The 12,188-nt window shown below is 47.7% G+C and overlaps 1 protein-coding gene across 1 annotated transcript; it reads left to right on the top strand.

Annotated features, from left to right (window-relative positions):
• The first annotated feature begins 547 nt into the window (after positions 1 to 547).
• On the top strand, positions 548 to 3,482 carry LOC140468089 (zona pellucida sperm-binding protein 3-like). Its single transcript, XM_072564273.1, has 8 exons — positions 548 to 803; positions 919 to 1,265; positions 2,252 to 2,367; positions 2,455 to 2,558; positions 2,650 to 2,827; positions 2,911 to 3,037; positions 3,118 to 3,206; positions 3,293 to 3,482. The coding sequence occupies exons 1-8, from the start codon at positions 548 to 550 to the stop codon at positions 3,480 to 3,482; spliced, it is 1,407 nt and encodes a 468-aa protein (XP_072420374.1).
• The last annotated feature ends 8,706 nt before the right edge of the window (positions 3,483 to 12,188 follow it).

Below are 12,188 nucleotides of genomic sequence, written 5' to 3' on the forward strand. Positions count from 1 at the left end.
AGCATCGTCAGTTCTCACTTTCACCATCAACATCATTCCAACCAATCAATCTCTCCCAAAAGCAAGGTCAGCGTGGGATTAGATACAGAATCCAACTTCCCCTGCTCATTGAGACTGAACATAAAGCTGCTTCTACACTTGTAAACTAAATGTAAAGCTACACCGTTTACAGCAAACACGAACAATGCAGAAACATCACAGAGTTAGAAACAAAGTAAGTGACCCTACTCTTTACAACTGAAACAAAAGCTTCCTCCATTCTTGAAAACTGGAAGGAAAGTTGTCCCCAGGACAGAGACAGCACAACGTGAAATACAGAGTAAAACTACCTCTACTCTATGAATTAAAAATGAACTGAAAGTTACATTCTCCCTACAGTGCCCCAGCCAAGGACAGGTTTAGATACAGAATAAAGCTTCTTCCAACATATACTCCCAAGGATAGTACAGTCCAAGGGAAATCCCTTCATTCTGCTCAAACCCTGTTTCCAATTCCTATTCCCATACAATCTCTCCATGGCTCTCAGTATCAGACTCCCCAGATCAAGATGGGCACAATACAGCAGACCCTCTCCAAGTTCAACGGGTTACCTTTGATGATTGTAGTCATGGAGCCTTCCACGAGATCGTGTGGAGCTGAATCCAGTCAGGTGACAGCACAGGAACTCACAGCTACTCCTATTGGTCCAAATGAAATGGATCCTCCTGAGAATAAACCCATGAGTTCAGTCATTGGTGGAGATTGTAGAGATTGGGGCTGGTTGATTGGTTCAATGTTGCTGCTCCTAGTCACATTGGTATCAGGTGAGTGTGGGTTGTGTGTATAAAAGGAGCTGGTTGGGGAATGTGGGGATGGTTGAGTTGTTTGGGATCATGGGTGATTTTGTAATGAGGGGTTTGTTCCCTGTGCTAATGTTAGTTGGAGCTGTCTGTTGCTCTGACACATGGCAGCAGTTTTTGAACCAGAGGTTTCCATGGGGAATTGTGAGAGCCAGCCCTGTTCCTGAGCGAGTCCCTTCTCCTGGGGGTTTCAGTTTCCCAGTGTCTGAGGTTGTGAGTGTGTCCCCACTACAGACTGTGATGGTGCAGTGTGGAGAGCACAACCTGCTGGTCAGGGCCCAACTGGATTTATTTGGAACTGGGCACCTGATTAAAGCTGCTGACCTGACCCTGGGGACAGTAGGCTGTCAGCCAACCAGGGTCTACCCTGAGAACCACACTGTCCTCTTTGACTATGGGCTGCATGAGTGTGGCAGCAGATTGCAGGTAATGGGAGTTCTCTCCACTTTCAGGAAGTTTGGGGCGTAGATGGTTCCAGTGAGGGTTACATTGAGGAACATTGACTTATTGAGGGTCTGTCTCCTGCTAGTTTCCTATGCTGGATTAGACAAGACCTTAATTGGTCTCTGTCTCAAATCTTGTGCTGCTGTTGACATTGGTTTGGAAGCTTCTGATTATACAGGTGGTTCTGTTCTGTTTTTGTCTGTGCATTAGCTGTAATTGTGGTGAAGTGTGACTGGTTTGATCTTTCACCTGAATCTGAACAGAACACTACACTTTCTATCAGTGCCTTCCAGCATAACTCTTCCCTACAGTGAAGTCACAGAAGAACACAGCTGTCATGTTATAGCAGAATGATGTGCTTAGTTTTGTGGTGAGCAGTCTATTATCCTCAGATTGGTTTTTGACTCACTCAGTCTAGTTCCATCCCAATTATGGACCTGTTGTGAATAAATTGACTTGTCTAGTCCTTGAGCTCCAAATCTGACCTGTTGGTAAAACTGTTTGGGTTCCATTCTGGTGAATTGTTTTTGCTTCTCACCTGAAGTTGATGTTTCACTAACTTTGACTGTAATCCCTTCCCATAATCTGAAGACTTCCTGTTTTCCCTTGTAGATAAAGATCGCCATGTTCCTGTTCCATCTATCTGTAATTCTGCTGTGACCTTAAAACCAATCCTGTTGACTAGCTGAGCATTCCCTGGCCTTTGGATATGGAATTGCAATAATTCCTGATCTTTGGAATGATGCAATACCATGTTTAAACTGATCTTAATAGACTAACCCCTGACCTGTGACCTATTGCACTCCAGAAATGGTCCCTCCAGCTCTCTGGTGAAGAGACGGGCTCAGGGCCTGGAGGCTGTCACCTTCTGTAAAGAAGTCATTTAATGTGATGCTGTTGTTGTGAACCCTGTGTAGATCCTTCTCATGAAGAATCAGTTTCTCATTCCTTAACCTGGTGTCTTTCAGATCACTGGGGATTTCCTGATCTACACCACCCACCTGACCCACATCCCAAACTATCCAGGATCTGTCATTGTGAGAACCAATGGGGCTGGTGTTCCCATTGAGTGTCGTTATTTGAGGTGAGAATCTTTACTTGATTGTCAATATGATCCCCTGCTGCTGTTGTCTGACCCTGTCCTAAAATGGCTGCCCTGTCTCTTCCCCAGGAAGGGCAATGTGAGCAGTAACCCCATCAATCCCACCTGGATCCCATTCAGCTCCACCAGGTCTGGAGAAGGCCATCTGTCATTCTCCCTGCGTCTAATGAATGGTACGTGATGGGTGATTGGGGAGGGATCTCCTGCTATCACTCACTGTGACTTACATTCACTCTCTCCAACCCTTGTCCTCCTGTACTTCAGGTGACTGGCTTACAGAGCGCCCTTCCACTGTCTACTCACTGGGAGACCTCATTCACATTGAGGCATCTGTTTCAATGGCCAATCACATGCCCCTGAAGCTGTACATTGATCGCTGTGTAGCTACGCTGAGCCCAGACAAGGACTCCACCCCGAGATACAGGATCATTGACTACAATGGGTAAGGAGCTCTCTGCTATCTCCAGCTGCTCCCATCTCAATGGCTTCCCTCCATTCACTTCACGGCCCTTTGTCCATCTACAGTTGCCTCCTGGACAGCAAAGCTGAGGACTCCTTTTCAACCTTTGTGTTGCTGGGAGACAGGCAGGAGCCAGACAAGCTCAGGTTTGACCTGGATGCCTTTCGTTTCTATGGAGATGAGAATTCTTTGGTAAGAGGAAGCTGCTGATTGGCTCCTCCATAGTGGGAGGGAGTCACTAAATACTGACTTGTTCTGAATGTGTCCCTCAGATCTTCATCACCTGTCGCCTGAAAGTTGCTGCAGTGGATCAGGGAGATTCCAGGAACAAAGCTTGTACTTTCCAGAAGCTGCAGAATATGTAAGTTCCCTCTCTCTGTCCCTCAGGGATGTTGTTTTTGGGAGAGGTGATGCACCATGTGGTTGATGGGCTGTTTCTTTGTTTAGCTGGACCCCATTGGAGGAATCTGACAGTGACATTTGTGCCTGTTGCCATATGGGGAACTGTGGGAGCACAAGGGAGATCCTGTTCCCCTCCAGAGGAAGGAGAGACCTTGGTCCTGAAGCTGGTAGGACATTGACCATCTTGATGTTGGGGATCCTCCCATCTCCATCTCTCCCTGACTGGAATGTTTGATCTTGCAGAGAGTGAAGCTGGATTGAAGTGGGAAGGGGAGGCCTCACTTGGCCCCCTGATCATCCTGGATACTGGGCTGACCAACCTGGCAACTGAGCCCCTGCCTGAGGTTGAAGGAAGGATACAGGAGAGGTCTCCAGGTGGGGAGCTGCCTACCCGCTAGTTTCCCTTTCTGTCCCTGTTTCTCTCAGTAACCATTAGTTTCTCCTTGTTCTGTAGGTGTGGAGTTGGTTGTGATGGTGACCCTGACTGTGACAGTGGTCTGTCTGATCTCTGCTTCATTGCTGGCCTTGGTCCTGTCCAGGAAACACAAGCAAACACCCACCAACCTGTGATGACATGGTCAATAAAGCAGTGATTCATGGTGTCTTCTGTCTGGAGCTGGTTTTTCTGCATCCTCTTGTTAAAATATTCCTGGGGACAATCTCTGGGCTTTGCCTGTCCAATCCATGCATTGAGCTTCCAGGATGATTGATTGGGTTATTGAAGATATTGTTTGCAGTTTTCTTTATCCAGTGAGTACAGGGGGCTGTAGACCTCGCTGGAAAGGGGTTTCTGAATTTGATGAAATCACTGATTGCAGAACATGCTGGAGGAACTGCTCAGATGATGCAGCATCTGAGGGTGAAACAGCTGGTGTTTCCAGTCTGTTCTGATTCTCTTCAGAAGTGTCCAAGTGGATTCCCAATGTGACTGTCTCCATAGTTCAGTCAGCCAGAGTGAGGCATCCATTGGGGAATGAGTCTCTGCAGGGTCTGGGAGAAATGCCTGCAGCTTTCTCCATATAGGGTTGGCCTCGGTGTCAGATACAGAACCTGATTTGGGAGCCAGTGGGGTGAGGACCTGGCTGTGAGGTATACTCCAGGGTTTTGAAGGTTGCTTTTGTGGTGCTGTGGTTGGCTGAAGCAGCCCAGAGAATGGTGCTGTAATGGGCTGAGAATCAGTTGTCGTGGATTCTCAGGCTGTGACTGCCCCAGTAAGCCTTGGATCCAGATGAGGTTAGTCCTATCCACAGGGCAATGACTGGTGGTGGGGAAGGAGATTCGGGGAATGGCATACCCCAATGCTGATTGGGCAATGGGTTATCTGTGTGCCTGAGGCTTGTGACAAGACAGGGGGATAGTAAATGCGTGGCTTTCATTTCCCTAAAGTGGAAACTGGACTTCCAACTCCTTTCATGGGACAAGGGTCATGGAAATGGATTGATTGTAAAATTCTCTATTTCCCTTGAAGGGAAGGAAATTGACTGGCCTAATGTGACTCTAGACCCTGAGCACGAAGCTCATTTTTCCCTCTAATGAGTGAGCCAGCAGCTCTGTTGTATCCAACAGCTGAAGCCTTCCAAAAACAGGATGGACTAAGATTGGTGTGGGTTAGTGAGGGACATAAGCTGCAGAGCTCGGCTGAGGTGGGGCAAATGGAGTTCAATATGGAAAGGTGATGTGGTTCACTTTGGAAGGGGTAACAGGAATGCAGAGTACTAGGTTAATGGTAAGAATCTTGGTCGTGCAGATGAGCAATGATCTTGGCGTCCATGTGCATTGACCCCTGAGAGTTCCCACCCAGGCTGGTAGCCTTGTTAAAGAGGTATGTGGTGTTAGGATTTATTCAAGGGATTGAGTTTCAGACAAGAGCTTATGTCACAGCTGTAGGATATGCTGCATTTGGACGATTAAACACTTCTCGATGGAATTATAGGAAGGATGTGGAAGCTTTGGAAAGGCTGGAGGAGATTAGATTACTTAATGTGGGAACAGGCCCTTTGGCCCAACAAGTCCACACCGCCCCGCTGAAGCGCAACCCACCCAGACCCCTGCATCTTCCCCTTACCTAACACTACGGGCAATTTAGCATGGTCAATCCACCTGACCTGCACATCTTTGGACTGTGGGAGGAAACCGGAGGAAACCCACGCAGACACAAGGAGATGAACTAAGATGTTTCCTGGAATGGAGAGAAGGCTGAGGGACTTGAGGCTGTGTTCATGAGAGGGTAGAGGCATTGAATTGAGACCTGAGAATCCAGGTTAGATAGGGTGGACAAGCATGTCTTTGCTCCAATGGTGATCGTTAGCATGAGGGGCCATTTGCTTTCAACTGGTAGGTGATCATAACAGGACAGAGGTCAAAGGTAGTTTACTTCAGTAGAAGGCAGGGCATTCTATGCCCCAACAGTAGTAGCCTCATTAATGTGAAGGGCATTTCAATGGTCATTGGATAGGCACATGGATGAGAATGGAACTGTTGGGCTGAAGGGCCTGTACTGTACTTGTGTTCTATAAAACACAGCATGGTATACACTGCTACCACTGTTCTCTCTACCAACAGGGTAGCAACACCATGTGGTAAACAGGGAGTTCTCCCCATGGATCTCATGGGGTCCAGAGTCACATGACACAGGTCAAACTGCTGGATACATATGACACTGTGCCAGCTGATGGATCAGTGTTCCTCCAGTGTGAACCCCCATTGAGAGGAAGCAGATGGGGGTGAAGGGGCAGAATGTATTCTGGGTGGAGAGGGGAATGGCCAGCCCTGTGGCCCAGCCGCCTCATTACTGACTGAGCTGACCAGCTCCTCAAGGGCATTGCTTTGAAAGTGGCTACCTCAACAGATGGAGGGATTGAATAGGATTGAAAAACAGCTGGACCCCATCCTCACCAACTGCTTTTTTATTCTTCAGAAGAAATATCAGGATTGGAGGTAGTGGTAGATGTGATCAATTATGGATTTCAGGAAGGCATTTGACAAGGTTCCTCCTGGGAGACTGGTTCGCAAAGGTATATCTCATGGAATACAGAACTAGCCATTTGGAGACAGAACTGGGCCTGAAGGTAGAGGACAGAAGATGGTGGTGGAGGGTTGCTTTTCAGACTGGAGGCCTGTGACCAATGGAGTGCCACATGGATTGATGCTGGGTTGATTACTTTGTGCCATTGGGATAAATGATTTGGATGTGAACAGAGTGAAATGGCAGAGGACTCTAGATTTGAAGGTCTAGAGGACAGTGAAGGTTACAACAGGATCTTGATCAGATGGGCATTTAATTTAGATAAAAGCAAGGTGCTGCATTTTGGAAAATCAAATCCGAGCAGGAGTTGTACACTGAACTGGTAATGCCCTGGGGAGAGTTGCTGAACCAAAACCTTGCAGTGCAGGTTCATGGTTCCTTGAAAGTAGAGTCACAGGTAGAGAGGATAGTGAACAAGCTGTTTGGGAAGTGTTCCTTGTTACTGCTGAGTAGAGTTGGGAGGTCATGGAGCAGCTGTACAGTACATGGTTAGGTCAATGTTGGTATATTATGGGCAATTCTGGTCTCCTTCCCCATGATGCTGTTGTGAAACTTGTAAATCTTTTCTGAACCCTTTGAAGGATGTTGCCAGGGTCGGGGAAATTGAGCTATGGGGAGAGGCTGAATAGACTAGGGCTGTTTTCCCTGGAGTGTTGGAGGATGAGGGGAGACATTAAAGGTTTATAAAATCATGAGGGGCATAGATAACAAATGGACAAGGTCTTTCTATGGGGTGGGGAACCCCCTCTCACCCGAAACCTATGCCCTCTAGTTGTGGAAAGATCTAAACAGGGGACCCAAGGGGCAATGCTCTGATGTAGAGGGTGATCCATGTATGGAATGGGCTGCTGGAGAAAGTGGAGGATGGTACAATTACAGCCTTTAATAGGAAGGGTTTAAATGGGATATGGGCCAGGTGCTAGTACCTGGGCCTAGATTAGGATATCTGGTCATGTATGAGTTGGACTAAAGGGACTGTTTCTGTGTACACCTCAGTCCTGTCTTCACACTGATCTCCATCATGCTAAATGGGATAGACTTCAAACAGGTCATCCAGGCTGAATACAAGAGGCCCATTGAGTCTGTACCACCCTATAACACATTTCTATCTCCACTCATCTCTCTTTCCCACTTATAGGCCCTGGGTTTCCAGTGTTCTGAAGCTGTGTGTTCATACACACACTTATCCAAGTGTGAGGTTTCCTACATCCATTACCTGTGCTGTCTACAAGATACACTGCAACAATTCACCAAGACTCCTCCAACATCAGCCAGAAAGTTCACACCTTCCCTCCAAGCTCGACACTTGGAATGTCACAGTAACCATGGTTACAGATTCCCTTGACTGTGTCTCCCCATAAAATACTCCCAGATAGTGACAGCACATGGTTTAGTCCAGATTTAAACCTGCTCTACTGCTTTGAGCTAAAGGTTAACTGAAAGCAAAGTACCCTCCACACATTGTCACCATAAAGCATTCCCAAACAGGGAGTGAATAAGATTAGATCCAGAGTAAAGTTACCTTCACAGTCTCTCCATCAAACACTCCCAGAAGGTGGACACCATGCAGTTAGATACACAGTGAAGTCCTCTTCCCCACTTCAATGGACAGTAAAGTTGACACTAGCCCTAAATTGAATGTCAATATCCTTCCAAATCTGTCTGTCACACTCTCCCAGGACAGATACAGTATGGGGTAGTGGTTAGCACTGCTGCCTTGCAGCACCACAGACCCAGGCTAGTTCCCAGCCTCTGGCAACTGGCTGTGTGGAGTTTGCACGTTCTCGCTCTGTCTGTGGTGATTTCCGCCGGATGCTCCAGTTTCCTCCCACAGTCCAAAGATGTGCAGGTCAGGTGATTGGTCCATGCTAAGTTACCTGTAGTGTTAGGCACATAAGGCAGAGGGAAATGGGTCTGGGTGGATTACTCTTTGGAAGATCAGGTTTGTTGAGCCAAAGGGCCTGCTTCCACACTGTAGGGGAATCTAATCTTTCTACAAAATACACAGCAAATATCTCACTAAGACTGTCCCAACCACACGTTCCCAAGAGGACGTGAAGTATGATGTAAATATGAGGAACACGCACTTTGTTCTGCCCAAACCCTGTCTCCAACCTGCAGCCTATGACCATCTGTCTGTATTTCTCACTGTCACACTCCTGGGTTCAGACCCACCAGTCACCCTCCTCGATCAATGTGGCAGAAGATTGCAGGTAATGGGAGTCCTGGTCACTTGCTGTCAGCTTGGGTTGGTGATTGTTCCTCACTGTGACCCTGGCTGGGATGGACATGAATATTGATTGGGGGAGGGTCTGACCCCAGCTTTCTCAAACTCCAGACGACCTTTACATTGTCTTTTGGACTTTGCTTCAACTGCTTTCTGTCTCTACCCTTGTGTTGTCATCCCCATTGGTCTGGAACATTCGGATTCCTCTGAACTACTTGCATAGTTCTTCACTGCTTCAGCTGCATTTCCCGTGGACAGATCCATTTGAATGGAGGGGTTACTCTGTCCAGCTTCATTCTGATGGGTTGTTCTTTGTTAAATAAGCAGGAGGGGCGAGTTGAAGTGCCTTGTGCTGGAAGATTTCCAACTTATTCTCTCAGTGAAATAACCGGGCTCCTGAATGAAAGCTGTTCTGTTCCAATATTTTCGCTTACTAATGCTTCCTTTCCCTGGTCCCTGACGCTCTCCTTTTCTTGAGTCACGTTCCGATTAATCAACCCAGCTCTTGTGTGAACAACCTCTCCTCCTAAAATGTGGAGGTTGCATGTCCTAATATAGAACATAGAACATAGAACAATGCAGCACAGAACAGGCCCTTCGGCCCACGATGTTGTGCCGAACTTCTATCCTAGATTAAGCACCCATCCATGTACCTATCCAAATGCCGCTTAAAGGTCGCCAATGATTCTGACTCTACCACTCCCACGGGCAGCGCATTCCATGCCCCCACCACTCTCTGGGTAAAGAACCCACCCCTGACATCTCCCCTGTACCTTCCACCCTTCACCTTAAATTTATGTCCCCTTGTAACACTCTGTTGTACCCGGGGAAAAAGTTTCTGACTGTCTACTCTATCCATTCCTCTGATCATCTTATAAACCTCTATCAAGTCACCCCTCATCCTTCGCCGTTCCAACGAGAAAAGGCCGAGAACTCTCAACCTATCCTCGTACGACCTACTCTCCATTCCAGGCAACATCCTGGTAAATCTTCTCTGCACCCTCTCCAAAGCTTCCACATCTTTCCTAAAGTGAGGCGACCAGAACTGCACACAGTACTCCAACTGTGGCCTAACCAAAGTCCTGTACAGCTGCAACATCACTTCACGACTCTTGAATTCAATCCCTCTGCTAATGAACGATAATACTCCATAGGCCTTCTTACAAACTCTATCCACCTGAGTGGCAACCTTCAAAGATCTATGTACATAGACCCCAAGATCCCTCTGTTCCTCCACCTGACTAAGAACCCTACCATTAACCCTGTATTCCGCATTCTTATTTGTCCTTCCAAAATGGACAACCTCACACTTGGCAGGGTTGAACTCCATCTGCCACTCCTCAGCCCAGCTCTGCATCATATCTAAGTCCCTCTGCAGCCGACAACAGCCCTCCTCACTGTCCACAACTCCACCTATCTTCGTATCATCTGCAAATTTACTGACCCACCCATCGACTCCCTCATCTAAGTCATTAATAAAAATTACAAACAGCAGAGGACCCAGAACTGATCCCTGCGGAACTCCACTCGTAACTGGGCTCCAGGCTGAATATTTACCATCTACCACCACTCTCTGCCTTCGACCGGTTAGCCAGTTTTCTATCCAATTGGCCAAATTTCCCTCTATCCCATGTCTCCTGACTTTCCGCGTAAGCCTACCATGGGGAACCTTATCAAATGCCTTACTAAAATCCATGTACACGACATCCACTGCTCTACCCTCATTCACATGCTTGGTCACCTCCTCGAAGAATTCAATAAGACTTGTAAGGCAAGACCTACCCTTCTCAAATCCGTGCTGGCTGTCCCTAATCAAGCAGTGTCTTTCCAGATACTCGTAAATCCTATCCCTCAGTACCCTTTCCATTACTTTGCCTACCACAGAAGTAAGACTAACTGGCCTGTAATTCCCGGGGTTATCCCTATTCCCTTTTTTGAACAGGGGCACAACATTCGCTACTCTCCAGTCCCCTGGTACCACCCCCGTTGCCAGTGAAGACGAGAAGATCATTGCCAACGGTACTGCAATTTCCTCTCTTGCTTCCCACATAATCCTAGGATATATCCCGTCAGGCCCGGGGGACTGGTCTATCCTCAAGTTGTTCAAAATGTCCAACACATCTTCCTTCCTAACAGGTATCTCTTCTAGCTTATCAGTCCGTTTCACACTCTCCTCTTCAACAATACGGTCCCTCTCGTTCGTAAATACTGAAGCGAAGTACTTGTTCAAGACCTCTCCTATCTCTTCCGACTCAATACACAGTCTCCCACTACTGTCCTTGATCGGACCTACCCTCGTTCTCGTCATTGTCAGGTTTCTCACATACGCATAGAATGCCTTGGGGTTATCCTTGATCCTATCCGCCAAGGATTTTTCATGCCCTCTCTTAGCTCTCCTAATCCCTTTCTTCAGGTCCCTTCTGGCTATCCTGTATCCCTCCACTGCTCTGTCTGAACCCTGTTTCCTCAACCTTATGTAAGCCTCCTTCTTCCTCTTTACTAGACATTCAACCTCCCTCGTCAACCAAGGCTCCCTCACACGACCATTTCTTTCCTGCCTGATCGGTACATACATATCAAGGACACGTCGTATCTGCTCCTTGAAAAAGTACCACATTTCCACGACATCCTTCCCTGACAGCCTATGCTCCCAACGTATGCTCCTCAAATCCTGTCTTACAGCATCGTAATTTCCCTTCCCACAATTGTAAAATCTTCCTTGTTGTGCGCACCTATCTCTCTCCATAACCAAGGTGAAAGTCACAGAATTGTGGTCACCATCACCAAAATGTTCACCCACTAACAAGCCCACCACTTGTCCTGGTTCATTACCGAGTACCAAATCCAATACGGCCTCCCCTCTGGTTGGACACTCTACATACTGCGTTAGAAAAGCTTCCTGGACACACTGCACAAACACCGCCCCATCCAATCTACTTGATCGAAAGAGCTTCCAATCAATATTTGGGAAGTTGAAGTCGCCCATGACTATGACCCTGTGGTTTCTGCACCTTTCCAAAATCTGTTTCCCAATCTGTACAGGTCCCACCTTCCCCAGAATGCAGTCCAATTGTCCAAATATCTGAAGCCCTCCCTCCTACACCATCCTTGCAGCCACATGTTCAACTGTACTCTCTCCCTATTCTTTGCCTCTCTTTCACTTGGCACCGGCAACAACCCAGAGCTGATGACTCTGTCTGTCCTAGCTTTTAGCTTCCAGCCTAACTCCTTGAGCTCTTGAATGACCTCCCCACCCCTCTTCCTACCTATGTCGTTGGTGCCAATGTGTACCACGACTTCTGGCTGCACACCCTCCCCCTTAAGGATTCTGAAGACACGGTCCGAGACGTCTCGGACCCTAGCACCCGGGAGGCAACAAACCATCCGAGAGTCTCGCCCATGTCCACAGAACCGCCTGTCCGTCCCTCTAACTAGAGAGTCCCCGATAACTAGCGCTCTCCTCTTCTCCCCCTTTCCCTTCTGAGTCTCAGAGCCACAGACCCCTTCACTGCAGCTTACACCTGCAAGGCTGTCCCCCCCAACAGTTTCCAAAGCTGTATACTTATTTTTTAGGGGAACGACCACAGGGGAACCCTGCACTGCCTGCTTCTTCCCCTTCCCACCTCTAACTGTTACCCAGCTACCTCTGTTCTCCGGCGTAACTATGTCCCTGTAGCTTCTATCGATCA

Source organism: Chiloscyllium punctatum, chromosome 46 (assembly GCF_047496795.1).
Source record: "Chiloscyllium punctatum isolate Juve2018m chromosome 46, sChiPun1.3, whole genome shotgun sequence".
NCBI lineage: Eukaryota > Metazoa > Chordata > Chondrichthyes > Orectolobiformes > Hemiscylliidae > Chiloscyllium > Chiloscyllium punctatum.

Excerpts from the sequence above, each read along its gene's own strand:
- LOC140468089 (XM_072564273.1), top strand. The coding sequence starts at position 548 with ATGGGCACAATACAGCAGACCCTCTCCAAGTTCAACGGGTTACCTTTG. Across the intron at positions 2,368-2,454 it reads ATTGAGTGTCGTTATTTGAG|GAAGGGCAATGTGAGCAGTA; the intron begins GTGAGAATCTTT and ends TCTCTTCCCCAG. Across the intron at positions 3,207-3,292 it reads TTCCAGAAGCTGCAGAATAT|CTGGACCCCATTGGAGGAAT; the intron begins GTAAGTTCCCTC and ends TTCTTTGTTTAG.